Source organism: Rosa rugosa, chromosome 6, assembly GCF_958449725.1.
Source record: "Rosa rugosa chromosome 6, drRosRugo1.1, whole genome shotgun sequence".
In the NCBI taxonomy this organism is placed as follows: Eukaryota; Viridiplantae; Streptophyta; class Magnoliopsida; order Rosales; family Rosaceae; genus Rosa; species Rosa rugosa.
In genome coordinates this window covers 37,772,888-37,800,450 of record NC_084825.1, presented here as the reverse complement: position 1 = coordinate 37,800,450, position 27,563 = coordinate 37,772,888, and the positions used below count along the sequence as shown (strand labels likewise).

At 37.4% G+C, this 27,563-nt stretch overlaps 4 protein-coding genes across 7 annotated transcripts in view; all 4 read left to right on the top strand.

Moving 5' to 3' along the window:
* The window catches only part of LOC133714093 (CAAX prenyl protease 1 homolog), a 42,856-nt gene extending 22,722 nt beyond the window's left edge, over nucleotides 1-20,134 (top strand). Inside the window, exons 1-15 of one of the 2 annotated variants that reach the window (XM_062140167.1) lie at nucleotides 4,446-4,450; nucleotides 14,778-14,826; nucleotides 15,456-15,603; nucleotides 15,696-15,780; nucleotides 15,882-15,977; nucleotides 16,694-16,759; nucleotides 16,936-17,034; nucleotides 17,239-17,352; nucleotides 17,450-17,560; nucleotides 18,116-18,178; nucleotides 18,285-18,377; nucleotides 18,738-18,851; nucleotides 19,120-19,191; nucleotides 19,269-19,334; nucleotides 19,693-20,134. In XM_062140167.1, the coding sequence (XP_061996151.1) occupies nucleotides 14,796-14,826; nucleotides 15,456-15,603; nucleotides 15,696-15,780; nucleotides 15,882-15,977; nucleotides 16,694-16,759; nucleotides 16,936-17,034; nucleotides 17,239-17,352; nucleotides 17,450-17,560; nucleotides 18,116-18,178; nucleotides 18,285-18,377; nucleotides 18,738-18,851; nucleotides 19,120-19,191; nucleotides 19,269-19,334; nucleotides 19,693-19,809 (1,275 nt within the window). In that variant the 5' untranslated portion in view covers nucleotides 4,446-4,450; nucleotides 14,778-14,795 and the 3' untranslated portion in view covers nucleotides 19,810-20,134. Of the gene's footprint in view, nucleotides 1-4,445; nucleotides 4,451-14,777; nucleotides 14,827-15,455; nucleotides 15,604-15,695; nucleotides 15,781-15,881; nucleotides 15,978-16,693; nucleotides 16,760-16,935; nucleotides 17,035-17,238; nucleotides 17,353-17,449; nucleotides 17,561-18,115; nucleotides 18,179-18,284; nucleotides 18,378-18,737; nucleotides 18,852-19,119; nucleotides 19,192-19,268; nucleotides 19,335-19,692 lie in introns of those variants that run through there. The other variant, XM_062140168.1, reaches the window with a different exon arrangement.
* LOC133714095 (CAAX prenyl protease 1 homolog) lies at nucleotides 4,334-7,105 on the top strand. The gene is made up of 14 exons (XM_062140172.1): nucleotides 4,334-4,493; nucleotides 4,588-4,735; nucleotides 4,807-4,891; nucleotides 4,967-5,062; nucleotides 5,209-5,274; nucleotides 5,359-5,457; nucleotides 5,528-5,641; nucleotides 5,743-5,853; nucleotides 5,947-6,009; nucleotides 6,131-6,223; nucleotides 6,336-6,449; nucleotides 6,534-6,605; nucleotides 6,686-6,751; nucleotides 6,848-7,105. Exons 1-14 carry the CDS (start codon nucleotides 4,463-4,465, stop codon nucleotides 6,962-6,964), a joined length of 1,275 nt encoding a protein of 424 aa, XP_061996156.1. The 5' UTR covers nucleotides 4,334-4,462; the 3' UTR covers nucleotides 6,965-7,105.
* LOC133714094 (CAAX prenyl protease 1 homolog) lies at nucleotides 7,995-11,032 on the top strand. 3 transcript variants are annotated; one of them, XM_062140169.1, is made up of 14 exons: nucleotides 7,995-8,132; nucleotides 8,230-8,377; nucleotides 8,449-8,533; nucleotides 8,625-8,720; nucleotides 8,868-8,933; nucleotides 9,026-9,124; nucleotides 9,237-9,350; nucleotides 9,463-9,573; nucleotides 9,656-9,718; nucleotides 9,835-9,927; nucleotides 10,078-10,191; nucleotides 10,325-10,396; nucleotides 10,479-10,544; nucleotides 10,696-11,032. In XM_062140169.1, exons 1-14 carry the CDS (start codon nucleotides 8,102-8,104, stop codon nucleotides 10,810-10,812), a joined length of 1,275 nt encoding a protein of 424 aa, XP_061996153.1. In that variant the 5' UTR covers nucleotides 7,995-8,101; the 3' UTR covers nucleotides 10,813-11,032. The 3 variants fall into 3 exon arrangements, with proteins under 3 accessions (XP_061996153.1, XP_061996155.1, XP_061996154.1); XM_062140171.1 differs by lacking the exon at nucleotides 9,835-9,927; XM_062140170.1 differs by lacking the exon at nucleotides 10,479-10,544.
* Nucleotides 20,135-22,726: 2,592 nt separating the features above from the next.
* LOC133715014 (probable serine/threonine-protein kinase At1g01540) lies at nucleotides 22,727-25,864 on the top strand. Its single transcript, XM_062141317.1, has 7 exons — nucleotides 22,727-23,464; nucleotides 24,208-24,312; nucleotides 24,407-24,529; nucleotides 24,634-24,804; nucleotides 24,903-25,032; nucleotides 25,127-25,336; nucleotides 25,429-25,864. The coding sequence occupies exons 1-7, from the start codon at nucleotides 22,905-22,907 to the stop codon at nucleotides 25,594-25,596; spliced, it is 1,467 nt and encodes a 488-aa protein (XP_061997301.1). The 5' UTR covers nucleotides 22,727-22,904; the 3' UTR covers nucleotides 25,597-25,864.
* Nucleotides 25,865-27,563: the final 1,699 nt, after the last annotated feature.

The window sequence follows — 27,563 nt, the reverse complement described above, 5'->3', positions numbered from 1 at the left end:
TTCGAACCTTGCCTCCCCCGTTATTTTATTTATGTCGCGTATGACATAATAAATATAACACGTGAGCATATATTAATGAAGGCAGCTCTTGCTTCAGTGGTTGGGAGCAAAACCTTCGTGTTCGAGGTCGGGAGTTCGAACCTTACCTCTTACAAATATTTTTGGATCTCGTATATGCTTGATATACGGACGTATATACGGTCTGTACGGTATACATACGTATATACGGTCTGTACGGTATGCATACGTATATACAGTTGTACGGTATGCATACGTATATACGGTCTGTACGGTATGCATACGTATATACGGTATGTACAATTTCATACCGTAGCCGAGCGGGAAGTTGGTGGGCCGATTAGTAGGCCCAAATGTTAAACCCAAATTGGTTTGGGCCGGTTCGAAATGTGGATGGTCCGATTTCTTCAGGCCCAATTGGCCAGCCCTAGTGCTTAGCCCAGGGATTGAGCAAGCCCAAGTCATCATCATTGGGTGACGTAATTTATTGGCGTGCTTTTGGGGATGATTTGTTTTGAGTGATGCATCTCTATGGTTGTGTAGAATAGTGCATGCTTAAGTTTTACTATAGAGATTTACCGTGATGCTAATGGAGTAGCGAAACGCTTTGTGGGAGTGTTTACTGTGCTTGTATGCCAGTACAGAGTGATGATCTATGTGAAAATCTATGTGATGATCTATGTGAAGATCTATGTAAGGATCTATGAGATGATCCATGTGATGATTTTGTGTAATTGATGTGGAGTGATGTTGAGCAGTTGTGTTGTGCGTTTACGTTTGTGATGAAAGGATTTAGTGGCCATAGGAATGTATTTTTATACAAAGGATTGTGGCTTTGTAGATTACTACAGATTTGGAAAAGATGGAGATTTTATGATTAGGTCAACCTTAATCGAGAGGAATTGACTTACGCTCAAATTTCGGGACGAAATTTCTTTAAGGAGGGTAGATTGTAATACCCCGAAAAATCCAAATTAAATTCCATGGATTTTTAGAAATGATTTCACGATAGTAGGAGCGAGTACGAAGCTTGGAGAAGTTGTGGAATTAGTTCGAACGATTTTATTTTCGAAAACGAACGTTTTTAGGGGGTCAACAAAGTTGACTTTTTATACGTTCAAAATTTGGGAAAACTTCCTTCATGAAAGTTGTAGAGCTCGTCGATACGAGTTCGTGGACATGTGGAACGCATTATTCGGAGTTCGTATGATTAAGTTATGAATTTTTGAAAATTGGGAATTTTCTATAAATAGGGAATTTTCTGATTTTATTTTTCATTAAGGACGAAACTTTTCTGTTTTTGCGGAATAGTCCCCCGGATTCTCTCTCTCTTTAGATCGAAAACCTTCAGAACCCTCGGGTTCCGACCGACCCGACCCGGCCAAACGGTGGTCCTCCAGCCTCCTCTGGCCCCGGACCCGGCCTTCCTTGAGCTCGCCGTCGCACGTACAGCCTCCCTCTGGTGTCTCCTTGCCCCGCCGCTGTCTCTATCCCTGGATCGAAGCCCCCCAGAGCCAAGCTTTTGACCCGATCGGATCTTGGCCGTGCCGGTGTTGCACGGGCCGATCCTCCCCATTTTTGTGATCTCCTCCTTCCCCTGATCATCCTCATATCCTCCTTGCTTGACGATTTGGAGTGTGGAGTGAAAGATCACGAGTTGAAGATTTCGACGTCCCTGATTCAATCTGGAATCTGATCAGACGCACTAGATTAATCCAACTTCAACGCTTGATCTAGGACGATCTAGGCCGAACCAGGCTTAGCTCCAGGTATGGAAGTCGATCACCCTTTCATTTTGAACCAGTTTGTAGTTGGTCACTTTGCCATCGGAAGTGGTTGACTGGCGTTGACCGCCCACTGACCACCGCTTGTGGCGGCGCATCAGACCATATTTCGAGTTTTCATTATCTAGGCGATGATCTATGCATCCATACGAGCGTTTTGATATATAACATGGTCATGTTAGAAAAAGTTGATAAATAGTGGATTTACGTTTTGACGTTACTATTTAACGTTTTTACGTTTATCTTCGGTTTACGATCTGTGAAGATCTGACCATCGGTTTTGCTTCAATTTTGGATATGTTGATCGTATGACTGTCCCGGTGACTTTGTGAGGTCACGGGCGAAGATCCGACCGTTGGATCTTCGTATAATTGAGAAACAGTGATTAGGGAGGCGATTCGTGAGAATCCGTCCGTCGGATTTTTGTATAAATTTGTGAAGATGTTAGTAAGGACGATTCAGGAAGATCCGACCGTTGGATATTCGTGATGATTTTTGGAGGGTGATCCTAAAGGCGATCCGTGAGGATCCGACCGTTTGATCATCATTTAATTTCGATCCGACCGTTGGATTGTCGTTTAAGTATGTTTTTGAGTTATTGGCTAAAATAAGGTCATGTGTGATTAGGTGATTGACGGTCTCCCTTGGGTGAACGATTTCGGTGTGTATTGTGTTAAATTGAAGACGCAGCGGGAATATCGAGGTGAGTAAATCGCACATGGTTCATTCACGAACCGAAATTCGGTGATTTTATTTAATTGGGAAATTGTGGAAATTGTTTTATGAAAATAAATATTTGTTTTAAATTATATGGACTTGATCGACTACGGTCCATAGGTAAGTAAAATGTATTTAAACTATAAAAATGAATTTCTAGATTTTATTGCATGTGAACTATAGTTGGTATTAGTGGTCACTCTTGTGTGGGTGACTACGTATATATATATTTACGTGGAATATATATTCGATGGTGTGACATCGGGTGAAGTATTGATGTGATTTACTGAGTTATATTTTGAGCATTACCCTTTGGAATATGTGATTTATCTTAGATGTTGTGTTGTCTATGATAATGGGTAATTGAGTAAAGTGCGATAGTTGAGTCGTTGAGATGAATTAAATGAGGAGTCGAGTGAATTGAGGAAAGCAGTCATTCGTAAGGTGAACCTTGGCCCAGGTGACACTTTACGATACAGTTAGAGCTCTAGTCTGTCTGCCATCATACTGCTTGGGGGATAAACGAGTTATCATATGCCCTTGGGTATGACATCACATACTGAATGGGATGATTAATATAATTAATCATAAGCCTGTAAGTATGATATACTGAATGGGGTGATTAATATAATTAATCATAAGCCTGTAAGTATAATATACTGCATGGGATGATTTATATAAATAAATCATAAGCCTGTGAGTATATATTGAGTAAGAAGTTGTTTATTATTGAGTAGTCATGATGAGATGTGAGTTGATTGATGCTTGAAGTGATGTTGTACACTTCAATTCTTATGCAAAACAAAATTAAAATGTGCTTGAGTTGATTGTGTTACTTTAAATCGTGCAATCCTTTCATTTACTCATACGAGCTTTGCAAAAAGCTTACCGGGTTTGTATTGTTGCAATCCCGGTACACTATTCAAACGGTGTAGCGGGTAATCCTGCAGGTCAGGAGAATCAGGACGGTGATCGTGCGGGTTAGAGAATTTGTTTTAGTTTTACAGCAATTGTAATTGTGAGGTGAGTTAAGCTCATTGAGCCTTAGAATTTGATTTGGTGAGAGTGTGTTGTAATAATTAACTTGAGGATTTGATTTATTGTAATATTGAGAGGTGTGAAGTGTGGTTATTTGTGAGAAAAATTCAGGACGTTAATTGTAATTGTTATTATTCATGTTTCGGATTTGAATTGATTATTCAAAATTCGGGGCGTGACATTTTCAATCTAAAATTACCTCCAAATATTAAGGTGATTATTTGGTTATTTCCTTTAAGAGAGTTTTTCCAAGAGACATGCATAGAATGATAGAATCTTAATAATGCTTGTCATTCTTTCAGGACCTGTTCATATGCAGATGAAGTTGGGCGAAACTTAGATCACTTATCCCTTACAGTTATTTCATTTCAGTCCAATATAGTGGACTGAATTCTGCAAAACTTGAAAATTAGACGGTGTTTGTTTGTGGACAAATTCTTTCTGGTTTGCTGAAACATATCGGATCAGAGGAATATATTAAACTTCCCGAATAAGCAGTCTACTGATCAGCAGCTTCAGTACATATGTCTAGGTTCCTTAGAAAATAGTAGGCAGTGAACTGATAAAGTTGAGATTCATAAATTTAGACAGAAACACATATAGCTACTTGCTACTAGGTTGGACACCTCATCAGGCTAATTGTGTTGAGCTAAGTTTTGATGACAACAATCAGTGACGTTTGTTTGTATAAGATCCCTAGGGATCTCTTAGTAATTTTTTAGTCATCAAGTCTAGTACTGTATTTATAGTTTTTTGGTCAGTCAAGTCTCCAACATATGTAGCAAAGATTGGTAAGTCAAGTCTACAACGACATATTTTTCTTTGGTCAGACATGTCTTCTACAACGACATATGTAGCAAGGTTTCGTGTGGACAGAATCTCTCTCTGCACCTTCACACTAAGCCATGGCGTTCCCATTCTTAGAAACAGTTATTGGTACTTCATGATTTCTATCTCTCCACACTTCATCTTCTCTTTTCTTGATCCGCCCATAGCTTCTAACTGATTTTAGCTTATAATCTTTTTACAGGTTTTAAGATATTAAAGTACATCCTTGAAACTTATTTGGATTTCCGGCAACACTCAGCTCTCAAGCTTCCAACCCTTCCTAAAGCTCTGGAAGGAGTAATCAGTCAAGAAAAGTTCGAGAAGTCACGAGCCTACTGTCTTGAGAAAAGGTATATCTGATTCTTACTGGTCATCATTTCTTATTGATGATCCTTAACTGGTATTTCTTTCTGATTTCCAGCAATTTCCATTTTGTTCGTGTGTTTGTGACGTTACTTATGGACTCAGCAATATTGTTCTTTCGGGTTTTGCCTTGGTTTTGGAAGGTTAGTAAATAGTAATGCCTGTTTGTGGAAATTGTTTGATTAACTTTGTTAATATTTTGTTTTCGATAATTGCAGAAATCAGGAGACTTTGTAGTTTTAGCTGGCCTCAATGCTGAAAATGAAATACTGCATACCCTTGCATTTTTAGGAGGAATGATGATTTGGTCAAAGGTATGGACAGGGTTGCTAATAGCTTGCAAAATACTGAGAATTTGTGATCAATCCCATTTGGTATTTGCCCGCAATGATGGATTGTATAGATAAATCTGTACTCTATCAGCTATAGAAGGTATTGATAGTTTGTATCTTTGGACCAGATAAAAAAGTTACCATTTTCTCTGTACTCCACATTTGTGATCGAGGCTCATCATGGTTTTAATAAGGTTTGTGCTGCTGCTCAGATGGGATGGATCTTTTATCTCAGTTGTGCTGTTACTTTCTAACAAAAATTCGTATCTGTTTTACAGCGAACTATATGGTTATTCTTTAGAGACCTTTTTAAAGGAATATGTATCTCTGTTATCCTTGCCCCACCTATTGTGTCTGCAATCATTGTAATTGTACAGGTAATTAATGTACCAGCTTTTGCAAATTTATGGTTAGATTTCTTTTACATGCTCAACTGTTTGGTTACAGAAAGGAGGTGCTTACTTGGCCATATATCTTTGGGCGTTCATGCTTGTTTACTCTCTTGTGATGATGACCATCTACCCTATTCTAATAGCCCCACTCTTTAACAAGTTCACCCCTGTGAGTGTTCAAAATATTTATCTCTAACTGAAATCGATGAATTCATCTTTTTATTGTGTTTGGTTTTGTTGTCTTATTTTCATTATTATGTGTGACAATAGCTTCCGGAGGGTCAGCTCAGGGAAAAAATTGAGAAGCTCTGTTCTTCCCTTGATTTTCCATTGAAGAAGCTCTTTGTCATTGATGGATCAACAAGATCAACTCACAGCAATGTGAGTATTCAAGTTTTTCACCTTGTTTATTTTGTTCAAAGTTTTGGTAAGTATTGGTCGACTTACTGATCTTACCTGTATATGATTATACAGGCCTATATGTATGGTTTTTTTAATAACAAGAGAATTGTCCTCTATGATACACTGATTCAGCAGGTATTTATTTATTTCATGCCAGGAATAAAAATAGTAATTTTTGCTTTGTCTTGGTTAATATTAATTCTGCTGCATCACCTTCTGCACAGAGGTACTTATGTGAGTAATTGATGGTTTGCAGTGCAAAAATGATGAGGAAGTTGTAGCTGTTCTAGCTCATGAGCTAGGCCATTGGAAGCTTAATCACACAGTGTACTTATTTATTTCTGGGCAGGTATAATGCTTTTCTTGCAAATGTAGATCAGTATAGGAAATAGTGACATCTCTGGTTAATCTGATCAGGAAGTTCTTTAGTTATGCTTGATGATTTTTCTACTTTGGTGCAGATCCGTATGCTTTTAAAATTCGGTGGATATGCTCTCCTGAGAAATTCCAGCAGTCTCTTTCAAAGTTTTGGGTTTGATACTCAACCAGTTATCATTGGTCTTATCATATTTCAGGTACTGATATATAGCCTTTTTAGTTCAGAATATGATATATCATAGGAAATTGACATATACTTTGACATGACTTTTTGTTTGCAGCATACCATTACACCTATCCAGCACCTAGTACGCTTTGCTAGTAACCTTGTGAGCCGAGCTTTTGAATTTCAGGTGAATCTATACTATACAGTTGGCTTTTGATTTATTTTCCTTCTCCAGATCTGTTTCTTATCATATTTGTTTCTTTGCAGGCTGATGATTTTGCTAAGAAACTTGGTTATGCCTCTTCACTTCGAGCCAGTCTAGTGAGGCTGCAGGTAACTTATCTATTTCATAATTTCATATTGTGATGATACATGTTTGTGTTTGCATCTTACCTAGTTGCTAAATAGAATTTTGATGGTATTTTTCAGGAAGAGAATTTGTCAGCTATGAACATCGATCCATGGTACTCGGCATATCACCGTTCTCATCCCCCACTTGTTCAAAGGTTGGCTGCAATTGGTGATGTGGACAAGAAAGCAGACTGATCGATAGAGCACGTATATGATTTATGAATCTTAGTTGACAAAAAGCACTGTGCTTATCATGGTCAATAACATGTACTGATTTGTTTTCTTTTAAACATTCAAGTATAATGAGGATTCACATATTCATAGTTCACGACTTCACATACTACTTACCTTTATTTATGGTGACATGTATAGCTAGTAAATCAGTAACAAAGGATTCAGGGGAAAGATGAAGAGTGAACATGATCGAAACAGTTGGCTTTTATTTGTGTGTAATGTTTTCAGACCATTACAGAAATGAAGACAAATTCATTTCTATTTTGAGTCTCACTCATTCTGCGAACCAAATGGGACTAAAGGTCACTGTTAATCACTGGTGTTCGCATACTGACTAATGAGTTTTGATATAATACAGATCTCTATGTTAACAGAATTTTAAGTCTGATAAAACTCATGGCTATAAGACTATTTGTTTTGTTCTAACCTGGAATTATGGTATTGAGTACACTACACAAAGTGTCTTATTGCAGTGTCGTTGTTTCAGAAAAAGGATATATTGGAAGGTTAATAATTTTGGATTACTTATTGAAATCTTGGACACCGAATCAGTTTCAACCAATGATGAATCTAGCTTACTTTCAGGATTCTCAAAACCTTAGCACTTAATTGTCACTCCGAAATCTTAAACTCTGAAAGCTTAAACTTGTAAGTCTTTGGTGTAGTCTAGGCAAGTCATTTACTTCTCTTCCTAAATGGGAATAAGATAGATGTGTACCATGCAACTTGTAAGGAATATTTTAGAGAAAAAGTGGGTGCAATTAGTAGTATTATTCTTACGGGAGTAGTTTAAAAGTTCGTACAAACTTTTCTGAAAGTAGAGGTGTATTATATAAATAAACACAAAGCTGTTGCTAGAACTACTTTGCAATTTATAAAAAATAATGGTGTTTCTTCTAGATATTTTCTTTTTGGTTAGTCAAGTCTGCCACTAAATATAAGTTATTTGGTCAAGTCCACAGTATGCAGTTTTTTTTTTTTTTTTTTTGGTCTGTCATCTCATGTCTACTACTTGTGTACTGCTATAAATTGATACCGAAGATGATTTGTTTTGGACAGAACCTTCCTGTCTGCACCTTCAGACTAAGGCACTAAGCCATGGCGTTCCCATTCTTGGAAGCTGTTATCGGTACTAATCTATTTCTATCTATCCCCTCACTTTAACTTCTGTGGTTCTCTGTTCCATAGCTTGTACCTACCTTTAATTTATCATCATTGTTTTACAGGTTTTATGATATTGATGTACAACTTTGAAACTTATTTGGATTTCCGCCAACATGCTGCTCTGAAACTTCCAACACTTCCTAAAACTTTGGAAGGAGTAATCAGCCAAGAAAAGTTTGAGAAGTCGAGAGCCTACTGTCTTGAAAGAAGGTATATGTGATTCTTATTGACCAACAGTTCACCTTGGTAATCTTAACTGATGTATCTTTCTTCACTTTCAGCAACTTCCATTTTGTTCATGATTTTGTGACCTTACTCATGGACTCAGCAATTTTGTTCTATCGGATTTTGCCTTGGTTTTGGAAGGTTAGTAATAGTAGGGATTTTATCTGTAGAAAACTGGAAATCTCCTTGATGATGCACTGTTACTGTTTAATAATTAAGTTTTGTATTGCAGAAATCAGGAGACTTTGTAGTCTTAGCTGGCCTCAATGCCCAAAATGAAATACTACATACCCTTGCGTTTTTAGCTGGTGTGATGATTTGGGAACAGGTACACACATGAGTGCTAATAGATTAGTAAGTTCTGAGAATTTATAAGCATCCCTTTGGTATTTTCATTGCACTTATTGCGTTGATAGATCCTACATATATCTATATCGGCTTGCAAAGGTAATGAAAATTTGCATCTTTGGACCAGATCACAGACTTACCTTTCTCTTTGTACTCCACATTTGTGATCGAGGCTCGTCATGGTTTCAATAACGTATGCATTCCTACTCAGACCTTATCATGTTCCATCCCATCTTTTATGTTATATCTCTTTTATTTAACATCTATCTTAAATTGGTCTCACAGCAAACAATATGGTTGTTCTTGAAAGACATGTTAAAAGAAATTTGTCTTTCTGTTATTATTGCCCCACCTATTGTGTCTGCAATCATTGTAATTGTAGAGGTAAGTAAGATCATGTACTAGCTTTTGAATTATCGGCAAACCATAGTTAAATTTCTTCAATCCTCAGAATGATATAGTTAGTTTCTTTTCATGTTCAACTGTGTAATTACAGAAAGGAGGTGCTTACTTGGTCATTTATCTTTGGGCGTTCATGCTTGTCCTCTCTTTTGTGATGATGACGATCTACCCTGTTCTAATAGCCCCACTTTTTAACAAGTTCACCCCTGTAAGTGTTCAAAATATTTATTGAACTCTAACTGAAATCGATTCATTCACCCTGCTTTCATTAATTAAGTTTGGTGTTGTTGTCTTATTTTCCTTGTTATGTGTGAATATAGCTTCCTGAGGGTCAGCTGAGGGAGAAAATTGAGAAGCTGGCTTCTTCCCTCAAGTTTCCATTGAAGAAGTTGTTTGTTGTTGATGGATCTATAAGGTCAAGTCACAGCAATGTGAGGACTTTCACTATGTTTACATTGTTCTGAATTTTGGTATTTGTGGACTTTCTCATCTTACCTATATATCATGGTACAGGCCTATATGTATGGATTTTTTAAGAACAAGAGGATTGTCCTTTATGATACACTGATCCAGCAGGTATTAATTTCATACCAAAAATTTATCAGAACTTGCATTATCTCGGTTAGTTTGTGGCTGCAAATAAATATCGTTGTGGAAAAAAGGTATTTATGTGTGTAATTGAGTATTTGCAGTGTACAAATAATGAGGAAATTGTAGCTGTTCTAGCTCATGAGCTGGGCCATTGGAAGCTTAATCACAGTGTGTACTTATTTATTTCTACGCAGGTATTTATGCTATAATTTTTCTTGCAAATGAATGTCATTTTAGAAACTAGTGACGTTTCTGGTTGACTCTGAGTAAGCTCTTTAGTTTCAGACCAAAAAAAAATAGTAAGCTCTGTAGTCTTGCTGTGTGATTTTCCTACTTTGGTGCAGATCCGTATGCTTCTACACTTCGGGGGATATGCTCTCCTGAGAGACTCGAGCAGTCTGTTTCTAAGTTTTGGGTTTGATACTCAACCAGTGATCATTGGTCTCATCATATTTCAGGTACCATCAATATATAGCCCTTTTGCTAATTATGCAACTGTTCTATTTTGCTTATTTCACTGTAATCTGTTGGTTCTGAATATGTATAATATTAATTTGAGATTATTAATATGACTACACTTTCTGTTTGCAGCATACCATAACACCTATCCAGCACCTAGTACACTTTGCTCGCAACCTTGTGAGCCGAGCTTTTGAATTTCAGGTGAATCATACTTCACAGTTGGCTTTTGATTTCTTTTCCTTCACCAGATTTTTTTATTTTTATCATATTTGGTTCTTTGTAGGCTGATGCTTTTGCTAAGAAACTTGGTTATGCCTCTTCGCTTCGAGCTAGTCTTGTTAGACTACAGGTAGCTTATCTGATTCATTAATCCATGTTGGAAGGATACATAGATTTTATTAAGTTCTGCATCATTTCATTCTATTTGCACTACTCTTATCTTCTTGCTAAAACAGATTACATTATTACTAAACGGAAATTTGATGGTATATATTTTCCAGGAAGAGAATTTGTCAGCTATGAATACTGATCCTTGGTACTCGGCATATCACTATTCTCATCCCCCTCTAGTCGAAAGGTTGGCTGCAATTGGTGAAACAGACAAGAAAACAGACTGATATGTGAAACTTATGGATGATCAGCAGCACGAATGCGATTCATCAATCTTAATTAACAGAAAGCATCGTGCTCATGATCATCAATAACACTGTTCTGTTTTCTTCTATTCATTTAAGTTCAGTGAGGATTGATATATTCCTAGTTCAAGTACTACTATCTTTATTTATTAGGACAGTATGGATATATAGTAAATCAATACAGTTCCTTTGATCAAAATGATTTTTAGTCCCTGGTCAAATTCATGGCTAAAAGACTTGTTTTGTTCTAACCATGAAATTATGGCATTGAGTATAGTGCACAAATATTGGAAGTGTTCAATTGCAGGGGTCATTGCTGAAATGAATGTTCCAAAATCTTTCAAAAGGGATTAGGGATATATTGGGAGGTTAACTTTGGATCACTTACTAAAATCTTGGACCTCAAGTCAATGAAATCTTTTAAGTTCACGTTAAACTTATGATTTAAGTCTAGGCAAAGTGATGTTTACCCATCCCTATCAATATTTACTTCTCTTCCCAAAATTACCCTTTGCCTCTGATCGAAATGGGAATAAGCCAGATGTAAATGATGTAACTTGTATGGGATAATTTTGACAATGAAATATTGGGGTCCCAATTGGTAGTATAATTCTCCATGGAAAATTTGAAGCATTCAAAATGAGGTAGCTACACATTTGGATCATGCATGGGTTTTCTTCAAGGTAAATGCTTGTAAAAGATTCAGGAAGCTGATAGCTGAAAAAGGAAACAAAGTCCTTGGAACAAATCCGAACTCTGAACCAATTGTCTACTTACTTTTTTACCTCTCTGGATTTTGTTGCAGCAAGTAGATACATATAGTAGTACTTACTTTGATGCACTGTCCAGAAACAATAAGGCAACTTTTACTAATTCAATTCAATTGCCTCTTTATGAAACTTTCCAGGCATGTACAATTGTACAGCATTCGAATTTTCCAAAATGGTTTTTACTGGAGCAAATTCTTCAGCCTGGAGTTTACTCCAAATTTGGAAAATGTTGAAGGAGTAGTCATGATTAAGTACTGTACGTACAGAAATCAATGACAACAAATGAATGTGAATTTGGTGCATTTCTAATTGGCAATAACTATAAGTCCATCACCCCATGATTGCATCTGATTACTTACGAAACTAAATAAACTTACTTTAGTTCTACTTAAATATCAAATTCTTTGCAAAACATTGGAAGACATAATTTGAGATAATAAATTATAAGTGTATTTAATTTTAATAGATCCAATTTGGGTTAGCATCTTATGTCTACAATTCCACTATTCTAGGGCTCTTAATTGGGTGCAGTTTCTTATGTCTACCCTGTCATTAGGAGTGGAAATAATTTTAGCTGGAAGTTTGTAAGTGTAAAAGTTTTTTATAAGTGTAAAAGTTTAAACTGGCCTTTTTGTAAGTGTAAAAGTTTTTTTTTAAATAAAAAAGAAAATATAATGGAAGAATACGCTTATTGCAAAGAGAAGATAATAGGAGTGGAAAATGACTTGTGAGATTCTTTTTAGTTTCTTTTGCTTAACAAAATTTTATTTGTAATTATCATAATTGCCCTTACAATATAATTAATTCTTAAAGTTTTTTTTATCTTTGACCGTCATTTTTGTCAAAAATTTTGATTTTGACTAATAAGTAATAACACATATTGTCTTAATAATAGTATAGATAGGTATAGATGATGTCTTTTTTCATTTTATTTTATCGAGATCACACTGTTTCTTAAAAGACCTTTTAGGCTTAGAGACTGATCCTTGATAGGGGGTTATATCAAAACACTTCCTCCTCCATGACCACCAAGAATATATTGAGATTTAAATTCCAATCAACATAGAGGTGAGATTCAAACCGAGTGTAGGGGTTCTACACCTAGAAGCTCTTACCAAGTACCAACTCAAGCACTTGTGATGATTTATGTCTCATTTTTGTCATTCATTCCTCCAAAATAATATAACATCATGTGTAATTAATTAATTAGTTAATATACTCTTAGTCATTGTTTGTGTCAGAGAACGACGGTGACGGATCTGCTCCTCATCGTCGAGTCTAGCAGAGGCGTGATCTATCGTGGTCGAGCGCGGTTCTAAGGTGAGGCAGGGGAGTTACGTTTTGTTTGGCGGATTGGAGCCGGATTTGCAACAGAGTTGGCCGGGTTGCACAGGTGGTTAAACTAGGTGCGAATCTGTAGTGGCGGAGGTCGAAGTTTGGTTGCAGAAGAGGTCGCTGCTGTTGCGGGAGACAATTGGTTTGAGATCGGTGTTCCTGATCGGTAGCTCGTTTTGGCCGATTGGGTTTTCGATTTCATTGTTCTTTCTTCCCAGTTTCGGCACCAGGGAGATTTTTGCAGATTTGTGTAGGTCGGTGAGAGAAGTGGCGTTGATGTTGCGTTGGAGGGGCCATCTGCCGGAAAACATGGCGGCGGCGACGATGACTGACAGAGGCAGATTCACGTCTACTGTTGTGGGGTCTTTGGTACACTTGGGCCTGGGACTAGGTTTGGATTTGGTCTCAGGTTATGGGCTACTTGGGTTTGTCACGAGGCCTGCCCTTTTTATAGTGCAGGAGCCTATAGTCGTTTAGATGTCTGAGTTGGACTGATTGTTTATGCTTGTAAAACTATCTCTATGAGTCTTGTGGAAGCAGGGGCGGAGCCACATGGGGACCCAGTGGGTCCCGTGCCCCACTCAGTTTTATATTTTTTAAAAATTTTTGTACATGAAAACGAAACGATGATAAATAGCTTGGAGTTTATGAAAAGTCATTGCCAGCCGACTTGGTGTAGTGGCAAAATTTACATGGTTTTTGCAGCTGGTCTCAGTTTCGAATCATGCATGCTGGGAAGTTAGTTTTTCAATTGTTTTCTTTTCTTTTGTAAAGGCCACTAATAATTCTTATACATAAAGTTCCAAACCAAACATTTCGGTACACGAAATCTGAAACTCGACCCACTATCTGACACCAAAATGTCCATTATGCCCTCAATTCTTTTTTTTTTTAAAATTTTTTTTTCTGTTATTTTTTTTTCCTTCGTTTTTATCTCTTTCTTCTTCCTTCTTCTGGGCTCACTCCCTCGCTTCCAACGCCGCCTTCCTCACCTCCACGCTCACTCCCTCGCTTCCAACGCCACCCTTGCCCTCCAATTGAACACCCATTCCTCCACCCGAGAGCAGGTTCTGCTCTAAATTTAGTAGCTGGGTTAACAAAGCTGGGTGAACTCGGGCTTCTTCTCACATGAAAACAGAGGTGGGTTTCGTGGAGCCGGAAGAAGGAAGAAGAAAGAGATAAAAACGAAGGAAAAAAATAACAGAAAAAATAATTATTAAAAAAAAAAACTGAGGGCATAATGGACATTTTGGTGTCAAAAATTGACGTTGTGTACTGATAGTGGGTCAAGTTTCAGATTTCGTGTACCGAAATGTTTGGTTTGGAACTTTATGTATAAGAATTATTAGTGGCCTTTACTTGGTGTACTGTTTGTGAAATTTTCCCTATATTTTAAATTCAAATTTATTTTTTTTTCTTCTAAAATTTCTGAATGCCCCACTTCATATGAAATTCTGGCTCCGCCACTGTGTGGAAGTACTTAGCTTTAGCGTACCACAATTGCGTGCTCGGCGTGTAAGGTTATGTAGAATAGATTGCCTGCAAGGCGAGGTGTTTTATGTGGCATAGACTACTCTGAGCACAAATGTCTTATTAGAGTAGTCTTCTGTACTATTTCTTAATCTATGAACGGAGCATACTATTGGTATGTCTCAAATTTGATGAAAAAAAAAATTTATTAGTTAATATAGTGTCGTTTTCCCATTAAAAAGGAAAAGGGAAAGCAAAAGTGGGGTTTTAAAAGGGTTCTACTTGAGTCGGGTCATAAAATGGAGTCGGGTAGAGTACGAGAGACCCGTCACTATATATAGCCCTGGCAAAAACAATTTCCTTGTGACAAAACCTCCTCCTCACTCAGCCATGGAGTTCCCCTTCCTCGAAGCTGTGATTGGTACTCTTCCTCTCTTTCAATTTTTCCGATTAACTTTTCAAACTTCTTGTTTCTGATTCAAAGTCGTCATCTTTTATCGTCTATCTTGCGTTAGATTACAGCTTTTCTTGGGTTTTTCTTGTTCATCTGAGCATTAGGGTATTGTGGGTTGTGCTTAAAAATCTTGACTTGTTACCCAAATCTTGATTTTGAAGATGTGCTAGGGTTTTTCCGGATTAAAGTTCGTTTCTTTAACTGCGATTCTTGAATTTTAGAGCTTCATGTTTTCAAAGAGAGATTAGAGTGATCTAACAAAGAAAAGGAATTAGAATAATGGGAGCTGGGTCAAAGTTTGGACTTTGAACATTTGGGTTTTATCGAATTGTGACGTCACAGCTTCAAATAGTATGAACAATTGGGCTTGATGGAATTGAGCTTTTGGCTACTTAAGAATTGAATAACATGTTCTTGGATTTGATATGTGATTATTATGTTATTGATATATGTTCTATTAACTTTCTGGTTTTGATTTCATTGTTTTCTAGTCATTTTCTGTCGAAATGACCTTCTGCTCCTTTGGCTCTTATTCAATTTATCTTCAGTTTTTCTTGCTGTTCCGTAGGTTGTAATTGCTTTGTGATTGTTTACAGGTTTCATGATATTAATGTACATCTTTGAGACTTATCTGGATACACGGCAACATTCTGCTCTCAAGCTTCCAACACTTCCCAAAACTTTGGAAGGAGTAATCAGCCAAGAGAAGTTTGAGAAGTCACGAGCCTACAGTCTTGAAAAGAGGTATATCTTAGTCACACTTCTCATCATTGATACTCTTAATTTTGAACACATGCGCGGGTTTGCTTCCCTGATGTATCTTTGTTCACTTGCAGTCATTTCCATTTTGTTCATGAGTTTGTGACAATACTGATGGATTCAGCAATTTTGTTCTTTCGGGTTTTGCCTTGGTTTTGGAAGGTTAGTAATTGGGAGTTTTTTTTTTTTTTTTTTTCCTTTTTGCAAACTTCCCTTGCGAACTGTTTGATAGATTTATATTTTCTTTTGTTTCGACAATGCAGAAATCAGGAGACTTTGTGGTTCTAGCTGGCCTAAATGCCGAAAATGAAATACTGCATACACTTGCATTTTTAGCTGGTGTAACGATGTGGTCACAGGTGCACACCTGATTTCCTCACTGCATATGCAAGTTTTTTTTTCAGCTTTATTGTGGATGGTGAAATTTCCTTAAGTGTGTTATAACTTAATTGAATCTTAAATAGATCTCCTGATTTATAAATATCTTCACACTCTTGTCTCATGGTATTTAAGTTTTAGTGGAGTGTGGAATGTCGATGATTCATTCTGATCTCTAGTAAATAGATCTACTTCTTCTAAAAACAAAAAAGATCTACAGTATAAATAAAAGGTTTGGGGGGGGGGGGGGGGGGGGGGAGCCCAGTGTATAAGGCTTTCCCTCTATTTTTGGGTTTTGGGAGGGTCTGATGTATCTTATATATAAATTTGAGCCCCCCCCCCCCGGGTGTGCAGAAGCTGTATTTTGTTGTGCAAAGGTTTTCCCTTAATGCTCTGTGCAAGTGTTGGACCTTATCTGAGCTAATGGGCTAGTAGCTACCAGTAGCAAAATGGTTCCTTTAATCATTGTAGCGCATATAATTTTTTATTCCACACACAAGGTTGGTAACATTTTTCCATAAGAAACTAATCATCATGCTGGGCTTTATCATAATGTCTGAAATGCTGAACAACTTCTGGTGGCATTGGTTTTGAAAGTTCTAAGTGTTTATGAGCAATCGCATGGGTATTGTCATTAATTGATTTTGTAGATCTATTTCTGTACTGGCTTACAAAAGCTGCTTTTTTCTTTTACCAGATCACTGATTTGCCATTTTCTCTCTACTCCACATTTGTGGTTGAGGCACGTCATGGTTTCAATAAGGTTTGTATTCGGAATCAGACCTTTCTCAGTTCCATGTCTTATCAGTTTCTTTATAATTCATTAAGTCATTAGATAATCTTAATATTATCTTTTGATATATTATTGTTATTATCACTATTGCTGTATTATTATTATTATCAATAATGCTCATTCCAACATTTGCATCCCTTTCACAGCAAACTATATGGTTATTCTTCAGAGACATGTTGAAAGGAATTTGCCTTATGGCTATTCTTGGTCCACCTATTGTGTCTGCAATTATTGTGATTGTGCAGGTAAGAATTTGAGCTGAAACCTTTTTAGATGCTGTGTTTAGTTATGTCCATTGACTTAATTGATGATTGTTTCTTGAATCCATGTTAGATATTTTGTTTTGGGTAAATATTATAACTTCATTTTATCTGCACTCTAGTTCTATGATATCGTACAAAACATCTCTCATGGTTGGTGGTTTTTCATGTTCAACTCTGTGGTTGCAGAAAGGAGGTGCTTACTTGGCCATTTATCTTTGGGGATTCATGTTTGTGCTCTCTCTTGTTATGATGACGATCTACCCTATTCTAATAGCTCCACTCTTTAACAAGTTTACCCCTGTGAGTGTTCAATATAATTTTCACCAAACTAGAATCCATTTATCCTGTCATTGATTCAGTTTCGTGGTCTTACTTTCCATGTTATGTGTAACAATAGCTTCCAGAGGGTCCGCTCAGGGAGAAAATTGAGAAGCTCGCTTCTTCCCTCAAGTTTCCATTGAAGAAGTTGTTTGTTGTTGATGGATCTACAAGGTCAAGCCATAGCAATGTGAGGACACAACCCTTGTTTTAACTGTTTTCTGTGATTAATCTAAGGGGGAAAACATGTCCCATTCACTTCAGAAACTTAATTGTAAAACTTGTGATTTTTTGTATTCTAGATGTTCATTTGCATTTTTGTTATTTAGTGAGTAGGGAAAACCCTTCTCTTAGTTATTACCATAGTTAACCTTCTCTACATTAATGAAACTGCAATCAGGGGGGTTAGTAAGATAGAAAGGTTCTGCACTTCTCATCTGAAGTGTAAACTTATCTCATTTGCATTTTGGTTGATTAGTAGTAGAAGGCCTATTTCTTACCATTGTTTATCTTCTTTGCTTTAATAAAACTGCAATCAGGGGTTTTGGGAACATGCTTTGGGGGTGTTCATTTATATGCTTTAATTGTTAAAATAGTGTTCTTGTCTTATATCATTACGTAGCTAATACTGCCCTCATAGGGACGGGGAATACAATTTTCCTTTTTTTCTTTCCTCTTGTTGACTATTTTTTTCTGAATTATGTTAATGTTTGTGAACTTACTCATTTTACCTATCATGATACAGGCCTATATGTACGGATTTTTTAAGAACAAGAGAATTGTCCTCTATGATACATTGATTCAGCAGGTCAGGAGCAGCACTTTTTGAAATAGTTCTTCTTTCATCAATTTTGTATCCTGTTGGTTAGTTTATGGTTGCATACTCTCTTATTCCTAAAATTTATGTTTTGCAGTGCAAAAATGATGAGGAAATTGTAGCTGTCATTGCTCATGAGCTAGGCCATTGGAAGCTTAATCACACAATGTATTCATTTATTGCGGTGCAGGTATGCTTTTAATTTTCTTGCAAACTGCATCACCTTTTAATCTGTTTTATCATCTAGAATGCTGAACTCCTATAGCTAGGTTGACCTTACCTGAGTTGTAAATAATTATACTCGGTTAGGCCCAAGGCAAGTGGCTGAAGGCTGATCAATGACCTTGGACAGGCCTTGAGGCTTGTTAGCATAGACCCTATTGCCCTAACATAGGGCATCATAGAGATGATTGTTCATGTCTTGTCTACCTATCATTTGGTCTTAAAAGATTATTATTTTATTTTAATTTAATTCTTCTGATGTTTTGACTCCGAGTGAGTTCTTTATATGATTTGTCTTGTTGCTTATGATTTTTTATACTTGGCACAGATCCTTACACTTCTACAGTTTGGGGGATATACTCTAGTAAGAAATTCGAGCAGTCTGTTTCAAAGTTTTGGGTTTGACACCCAGCCAGTCATCATTGGACTCATCATATTTCAGGTACCAAATTTTTTTGGTATTGCCACTTCCCTTCTGTTCTTCTATCATAGATATTATAAAACATATACAGACCACATGTCATGTGTATAGTCCAATTTGTTAGGCTTGTGTGAACCATTTGCAACAGAAGATCAGGCTTCTTGGATGACTCATGAACTCCTATATTTGGGCTATCCTGGATTCAATGATTAATAAAAACTTTGTTATAATAAAACAACCCAAGTTCCCAGCTGTATAATTTATTTTGTCCTCACTTTGTTGTTTGCAGCACACCATAATACCTGTCCAGCACCTGGTTAGCTTTGCTCTTAACCTTGTGAGCCGAGCTTTTGAATTTCAGGTGAATCGATACTTCATCAGTTGATCCTTGCTCGTACACTGCTGGTATTTTTTCTCATCAGATTTGTATTTTTGTAGGCTGATGCTTTTGCTACGGAGCTTGGTTATGCCGCTTCACTTCGAGCTGGTCTTGTTCGGCTACAGGTAATTTATCTAATTTTGTCCCTTGTTTGGAGATGAATTGATTTGCTCTATTTTCAAACTAGAAAACTTGAATGCAACTAATTCAGGACCGTTGATTTTTTTTTTCTCATTAAATTTTGACTCCTTGTGATTGATTATCCTGATCGCATAGATAGATGAACTGTCCCACAAATAAATCTGGCTGCTCAGATTCATTTAAAATTCTGTTATTATAACATTAGACAGATGAATGTGCCAACACCAAACAGGTGGGATGTATAGGCATTTATGTGCTATCTGAATTGATTGATGTATTTGTACTCTTTACCTTGTTGCTAATACCGTTTGCATTACTAAATGGGGTTTAATGATTTTCCAGGAAGAGAATTTGTCTGCTATGAACACTGATCCCTGGTACTCGGCATATCACTATTCTCACCCCCCGCTTGTTGAAAGGTTAGCTGCAATTGATGAAGAGGCCAAGAAAACAGACTGATATGGTAATCCCATGGGTGATCATCACAAATACTGTTCATCAATCTCAATTGACATAGGGCATAGCGCTCATTATTGTCAACGGCTGTTTTGTTTCCTTTATTTTTAAATTCAATGAGGATTCATATCCATATTTGAAAAGTAGTGCCACTTTTATTAATAGGATATGAAGGGGCTACAGTGAATCAGTGAGAGGGAATTCAGGGGAGAAATTAATAGAAGTAAGCAGAACAAAAAACAATTAGTTTCTGTTATGTGTAATTGTGTATAATGTTTCGATGAGCTAACAGCCTAACAGCTAGTCAGAAGTTCAGAGTTCTCTTTCAGCCCTGTATCATCTTTCTTTTCCTTGAATTAGTACGACAGTATCCGTTAATCACATGCTTAAGCTAACCACAGTATCTGCTAATCGTTTGTTAGAATTTTCTGCAGGCATTGTTGAATTCTTGCCCCTAGTGCCTATTGTATTCTATGTACAACTTGCTTAAGTGCCGAAATTAATTAGGGGATGGACTGCCTTTTACCACATAAGCCCTTCCCTTAATCACGAGGCTGAGACAAAGCAAATTATTATGCTTCTGAATGGTCTGTTGGTTCTATTATTTATTTCACATGCATCCCAAAATATCCTCTTTTTTATTTAGAATGATTTAGGATGTGGGTTAATCATGAATATTACTTGATTACTTGCAGATTAAGCGTTTGCTCTGTTAATTATTAACCCAAATCCTAAATCATACTCCTCAGAATCACCACTAAGACCAAACAAGAGGATATGCTTTATTTTTATCATGTCCAATGATGCAGCTTGATTAGCCAAATGTGAGGGAACCCCAACTGTCACAACTCACAACACTTGAGCAAAATGCAGAAGAAATCATTTTCAAGTTCCATCATGGGTCATTTATATGCTGTCCACACAATTCCTTGAGGGCTTTCCACTATTTAGTGGTGTTTTAGCTTTTTCTTCACTTTGTCTGGATACATTAGAAAATGATAATAAGATTCCCACAAGTCCATAACACCACTTGCAAGCAAACATGCCCTTCCATTTTGATTTTGCAGTGACAAAATAGCAATCAGGCATTTTCTGGATCTATAATCTTCTGTTTTTGGTTAAATTTGAAGGTGATCGAACCTCTAACCTAATTTGATCGTGATCGAATTCTCCGAAAGACTTTGAATCAATAACTTTGCAATGTAGTATCGTACGGTGACTTATTGGATTTTATCAAAATGTTTTTGGTTTACTCCATCGAAATTCACACCATGGTTATTAAAGCTGCAGATAAGATTTTCCACTGGAAATTTCCTCCCAACACATAAGTCCTGAGACAATCTTGTTAAGAAAGGAAACATCAATTTGTGGCTTAATCAAAATATCCAACGGTCACCTTTTGGTTACCTTAACCTTGTTTAAAAGTGGATTAGTAGGCCCCCAGTTGTCTTCAATCATCTTTCTCCCTGCCCTTCAAACAAAAAAATTAGGTAAGATAGTGCTTTCAGATGGACTTCTTGCACATAATAGAGTGTTCACGGAATGGAAATTCTCGGTTTGATTGAGACTTGGGAGTGAAATGATTCCTTGATAATAACGGTTTATCTAATAATTACACTTCTAATTAGTGTTCTATTTTCCCCCATTCTCTTTATGTCTATTGTTTCTCGATTTGTTTATTCCTTTTATGGGGAATTTTGGAGGATATTTTTCTTTAGAAATTTGTTGAGATTGGTTCCTTCCCTAGTTTCTCTAGGGTTTCATACCTTCGTTCTCCCCTTCTTTTGCGGTTTGGTGACAAAAGGAGGCTAGTCTAGGGATGTCAAAGTTGCGGATGAGGCATACATCGAGTACCCACACGCCAAAATCATTAACTTCCTTCGTTCCTCTTTCTCTTTCTCCTCGCAAGATCGGGAAAATAAGATATTAATTGTTGATAACTAGTGATCAGCAAACATTTTCTGATATTGTTTTTTTTTAATCTCTATGATAGTGAGCCCTTAGGCCTAGATATTCTCAAGCCTAGGGTTTCCATCATAGTTAATTAAATTGAACGCCACAAATTTAACTGTAAGGTTTCTAGTCAATGATGAGTTCACACACTTGTTTAGGTGAACTCTACTCAATTGAATAATATTACTTGAGCATGAGCCAATTTCAAAATGCAAATTCTTTATTTGATTGAGACCTGGGAGTGAAATGATTCCTTGATAATAACGGTTTAGCTAATAATTACACTTCTAAATAGGGTCTTATTTCTTTATGTCTATTGGAATTTTGGAGGATTTTATTCTTTTGAAATTTGTTGAGACCGGTTCCTTCCCTAGGTTTCTCTAGGGTTTCATACTTTCATACCTCCATTCTCCCATTCTTTTGTGGTTTGGTGACAAAGGAGGCTAGTCGAGGATGTCAAAGTTGCCGATTAGGTATACATTGAGTATGCACCGTCTTAAAACCTTCGACTTTTTACATTTCTCTTTTCTTTCTCCTTGCAAGATCAAGAAAATAAGAGAATAATTATTGGTAAATGACAATCGGCAAACACCTTCTGAGATTGTTTTTTTTTTTCTTTTCCATCTCTATGTTAATAAGGATCACGAACCCTTAAATTTGGATTTTCTCAAACCTAGGATTAAAGGGTCCCATCATAGTTGATTAGGTTGAACGCCACAAAGTTAAACTGTAAGGTTTCTAGTCAATGATGAGTTCACACACTTGTTTCGGTGAACTCGGCACTATTGAATAATGTTGTAGTTAAGAGTTGTAGTAAAAATAGAAAACCCTGTTTAAGCTGGCTGATTAGCTTAAGCCAACCTCCATTTGGGAAAGTAAACACCAAGTCAGTGAAGCAGAGACTCAGACAAGGGACAAAATCGTCATTCCACCAAGCACCCCCTTAGTAATATAGAGACGGACAGAGAGAGCCGGACAGAGAGAGCCAGACAGATCATTTACACACACCTCCACTTTCTTCTAGAGTTTTTTCCTATCTCCGATTCTCCGTTCGCCGGAAAACCAATCTCCGGCGAGCCTAATGCGACCCGACCCACATCTCTAAACTCCATTTCTCCACCTGGGTCCGGATTAGATTCGCAGCAATGTCAGTGTACGACGCGGCGTTCGTGAACTCGGAGCTCTCGAAACCCACTTCCATCTTCGGCCTCCATCTCTGGGTCGTCATCGGAATCCTCGTCGGCTCTCTGATAGTCCTGACCCTCTTCCTCCTCTCCCTCTGCCTCACCGCCCGCCACCGCCACAAGGCCCACAAAGCCCACAACAACCCCAACAAGCTCGCCGCCGTGCCCAGCCCAGTAATCTCTAAAGAAATCCAGGAAATCGTCCACCACCCCCAGCCGGAAGTCCACGTCGAGATCGGCAAGCCCGACCACCGCGTCGTCGTGTTCTCCGACCGCGCCTCCAGCGGCGAGAGCAAGGGGACTCTGAACAGCGAAACGGCGTCGTTTGCGAGCGGCAACGTGGTGGGTCCCGAGGTTTCGCATCTGGGGTGGGGGAGGTGGTACACTTTGAGAGAGCTGGAGGCTGCGACTAATGGGTTGTGTGAAGAAAATGTGATTGGAGAAGGTGGGTATGGGATTGTGTACAGTGGGATTCTCAGTGACGGGACTAAGGTCGCTGTTAAGAACTTGTTGAATAACAGGTACTATATGATTTTTAATACCATTTTTTATTTATTTTTGATAAAAGATGAAAGCTTGATGTGTTTATTGTGGCTTTGGGTGTGTTTTTGATATGGGTTTGTGGCGGTTTTGATTATCGATTCTGGGTTCTTCAGTTTGGTTTGTGAAAATTTTAGTGAGGCACTTTGTTAAATAGAAAATTACAGAAGCTAAAAATAAATAGTTTTCATTTGTTTTCTGTTATTTCTTTCCTAAAATGGCGTTTGAATATTTCATAAAATGGTTGAATTTTCATTTTAGAGTGATCCTTCTATCAGTTAGGGTGTACTGATGTGAGTTGACTATGTTTGCGATTTAACTTTCTTTTTTCCGCTGTGATTTCTTCTGTTCATGGATTTTCTGGGCAACCAAACAGGGTATTTGATTCTACGACTTCATCATTTGATTATCTTTTTGTATGTTTTATTCGCTTTTGATTGTTATTCTTATCTTGCGTTTGAGACAATTTGTGCTGTAAAGTCGCCTGCTTTCTGAAAAAGAGCCCATCATTCATTTTAGGTTCCTTGTGCTCACAGTCAAGCTTGAATTGATGATGTTGGCATCAGAATCTCTCTGTCTGACACACACACATTCCTCCACTTTGACTTATCTCATTTTTCTTTTATGTTAAACTTTTACGTTTTGCCTCAGTTTTTTTATGTTGTGTGGTGAATAGCACTATGGCCAGTAATTAACTAATGATACTGCCTTTGATTTTGTATAGGGGTCAAGCTGAGAAGGAATTTAAAGTGGAGGTGGAAGTAATTGGGCGTGTGAGACATAAAAATCTTGTGAGGTTGCTCGGATACTGTGTTGAAGGTGCATACAGGTATACATGGTTTATCTTAGAATTGGATTTTTAGTTTATTATTACTGTGGAGCATCTAAGAGGTGTCAATTCGACTTCCGGTTTTGTTTCTTAGGATGCTTGTGTATGAGTATGTTGACAATGGCAATCTGGATCAATGGCTTCATGGGGATGTTGGTGAAGTCAGCCCTCTAACGTGGGATATTCGAATGAATATTATATTGGGAACCGCAAAAGGGTACTGTCCATATACCAATTTTTACTCTTTTTGTGTAACAAAAAAGAAAAACCATGATTGATGTATGCAAGTTTTCACTCATTTGAGGTTTCCTCTTTGTGCAGGTTGGCCTATCTTCATGAGGGTCTTGAACCAAAGGTTGTTCATCGTGATGTAAAATCTAGCAACATACTAGTTGATCGCCAATGGCATCCCAAGGTGTCTGATTTCGGGCTTGCCAAGCTCTTGTGCTCTGAGAATAGTTATGTGACGACTCGAGTGATGGGAACATTTGGGTTAGTTCATTTTTTTCTCTCATTCCTTTTCTATCATTTGGTTTGTTGGCGATTGACCTAAACACATGCATCAAGACTCAAATTGGTGGTTTGTTTAGCTATGTTGCACCAGAGTATGCTTGCACCGGAATGTTGAATGAGAAGAGTGATGTATATAGCTTTGGAATACTTATAATGGAGATAATAACCGGGAGAAACCCTGTTGATTATGGTCGGCCAAAAGGAGAGGTTAGTTTTGGAACCTTTTTTTTTCCTCATTTATCGGGTTTTCTGTTGCTTCTAACTGTAAGTTGAAAATTAATTATAACTTCTTTTTTACCAGGTGAATCTAGTTGAATGGTTAAAAAACATGGTTGGAGACCGAAAAGCTGAGGAAGTAGTTGATCCTAAGTTGCCTGAGATGCCTGCTTCAAAAGCACTTAAACGTGCTCTGCTGGTTGCTCTTCGATGTGTTGATCCTGATGCCACAAAAAGGCCAAAAATGGGACATGTGATCCACATGCTGGAGGCTGATGACTTGCTATTCCGTGAAGTATGTGTGACAAAAATTCAATATGAAGATTTATAATGACCTTGTTTTCTTGATCAATACCTAACTCTATCCATCTTTTTCATTATATGCAGGAAAGGCGACCAGGGAGAGATACATCCCGTTCAGATCCCGATTATCGACGGGAGAATCATGTTGGTATGAAGATGGGTGATAAAGATAAACACTTGAGTGAAGGGACTTCCGATACTAGTGAAGGTGATAGTGGTAGGAACCATAATCAACCTACAAGGTGGAGATAATGCCATTGGGAAGGATTAGGTGACTAACAGTTTTATCTCGGAAGTTTTTGAAGCTCATTTTTCTTCTACCCTGATTTTGTCTGTATCTTTCAATAATTTGCATTTGTTTTCATGCTTGGTTACATAATTTTTTAGGATGTGCATCAAATTATGATGCACTTTGTACAATATTGAATCAAATTTGTCCATCATTCTTATAGGTGTTCTGTTTGTAAAACAATATATCATTAGTGTTACATCAATATAAATATTCTTTTCTCTGTGGTCACATTCTCTTCTTCTTGCTCATCTGCACTCCCTTTCAACTTCATTGTCCACATGCTAGTTTCTTCCAGAGATGAGATTACTCAGTAGCTATCATGTACATAAACCATGATTCTGTTGCCAACTTTGTGTTATCATCATTGCCAGCCTTGGAAATCAGATGGCGATGAAGAGCAGTGGGACCCACTTCCTGAGTTTCTGTGATTGAAGCTTTTAGATTACATCAACATCAGTGCCTTGGATGTTCTCTGGGAATTGGACCCAGCAGCCAGCTAAAGTCAGCTGAAACAGCTGCTGGTGTTACTAGCCTACAAAGCCTGCAGCTTCTCTCATTCATGTGGCTCCCCTTGTCCTTGTTGGCCAGGCAACTGAGGATTAGGGTTGGAGCTGGAACTGGGGTCAGGCTTGAGGTTTCTCCATCAATGCCAGAACATGCTCTTGCCCTCTCTGAGCTTCACATTGACATTTGTCTTAAAAAAAATGATAACGGTAAGCTGGCCATGAATGTTTTTGGGAAGTATCCTATTGTCTTTTGCAGGAGCCTGCTTTGTTAGGTTGATTTCTTTAGTGGTGCGTGCTTGGTCTCTTGTATTCTTGTTGTGAATCTATCTGCTTAACTAAATTAGTATGATTTAAATTGCCTGCCGTGCTTCTCTGAGTTATCTTGTTCGGTTCATTTCTCTGCCGTTGCTTGAAAGTTACATTCTTGACTTTGGCAAAGAGATTTTTGTCAAAAAGACATGTGTAACTGAGTCACGCTTCGCCTACCATTTCACAAGCTGAGCTTCGCTGTTCTACTGATAGCATGTGCATGTGAGCGATTTTTAATTATTGATTTATGTAGGATTTCGATGGATAATCCTTCATGATTTAGCAAATCTATATAGGATTTACTATATCATTGTTTACTTTGCCATGGTGATTTGTTAACTCTTACTTTGTCATCTTTGTTTTCCCAAAACAGCAAGTGGCGCCTTTGAATGCGGAATGTTCTAATTGTATTTTACTTGGCAGTCTTTGTTCATTAGTTAACTCCAAATCTTTGATTATTTTTTGCTAACCATCACCAATTCGATTTGTCGAACCACTAAACCCCAACTTTTTTATGTAGCCTGATATTTTCCCCAAGGCATCTTCTCTTCAACTCTATCATATAATCGCATACCTATAATCTCATGGCCTCATCTTAATTTTGTGCTAACAAATCATCTTATTGTCAATGACATAATACAAATTCTCGTGCAATAATATGACCTTTTTATATAATTAGGATTTAGAGATTTTGATGAAAGCAATAGCCCCATTAATGTTTTGTTCCAGCCTAGCAATTTAGTTGGGTGCAAATATTTGATAAACTGTTTTAAAGAACTTAACGAGCATTTGGGGAAATGGTGAGTAAAGAAAATCCGCATATTAACACTTTGAAGAAAAATAATCCAAGTTGATAATACATGTTAAAAAGCAACAAGTGTGGGCTACAATTGTACCAATATTGTCTCAAAAGTGTTGGGTTTTATTTCAAAATGCATCAGATGAGTGTGAGTTATCCACTTATAAGTTATATTTTCTTTTATCACTTTTCTAATGTGAGATTTTCCCCATTCAACAAGACAGACCAAAACTGAAATTCAACTAGAGATGATTATAGACTTCACGTAATTCAATTGACAAGAGATATTTGTTGATAATTGTATGGAGGTTGT

What these genes read in the sequence shown, in the direction of transcription:
- LOC133714095 (XM_062140172.1), top strand. Translation starts at nt 4,463, where the DNA reads ATGGCGTTCCCATTCTTAGAAACAGTTATTG. An exon ending in CTCATCATGGTTTTAATAAG is followed by an intron (nt 5,275 to 5,358) that starts GTTTGTGCTGCT and finishes TCTGTTTTACAG; the next exon opens with CGAACTATATGGTTATTCTT. An exon ending in CCAGTCTAGTGAGGCTGCAG is followed by an intron (nt 6,752 to 6,847) that starts GTAACTTATCTA and finishes GGTATTTTTCAG; the next exon opens with GAAGAGAATTTGTCAGCTAT.
- LOC133714094 (XM_062140169.1), top strand. Translation starts at nt 8,102, where the DNA reads ATGGCGTTCCCATTCTTGGAAGCTGTTATCG. An exon ending in ATGATACACTGATCCAGCAG is followed by an intron (nt 9,719 to 9,834) that starts GTATTAATTTCA and finishes GAGTATTTGCAG; the next exon opens with TGTACAAATAATGAGGAAAT. An exon ending in ACTTATTTATTTCTACGCAG is followed by an intron (nt 9,928 to 10,077) that starts GTATTTATGCTA and finishes ACTTTGGTGCAG; the next exon opens with ATCCGTATGCTTCTACACTT.
- LOC133715014 (XM_062141317.1), top strand. Translation starts at nt 22,905, where the DNA reads ATGTCAGTGTACGACGCGGCGTTCGTGAACTCGGAGCTCTCGAAACCC. An exon ending in TGTGTTGAAGGTGCATACAG is followed by an intron (nt 24,313 to 24,406) that starts GTATACATGGTT and finishes TTTGTTTCTTAG; the next exon opens with GATGCTTGTGTATGAGTATG. An exon ending in CGAGTGATGGGAACATTTGG is followed by an intron (nt 24,805 to 24,902) that starts GTTAGTTCATTT and finishes TGGTTTGTTTAG; the next exon opens with CTATGTTGCACCAGAGTATG.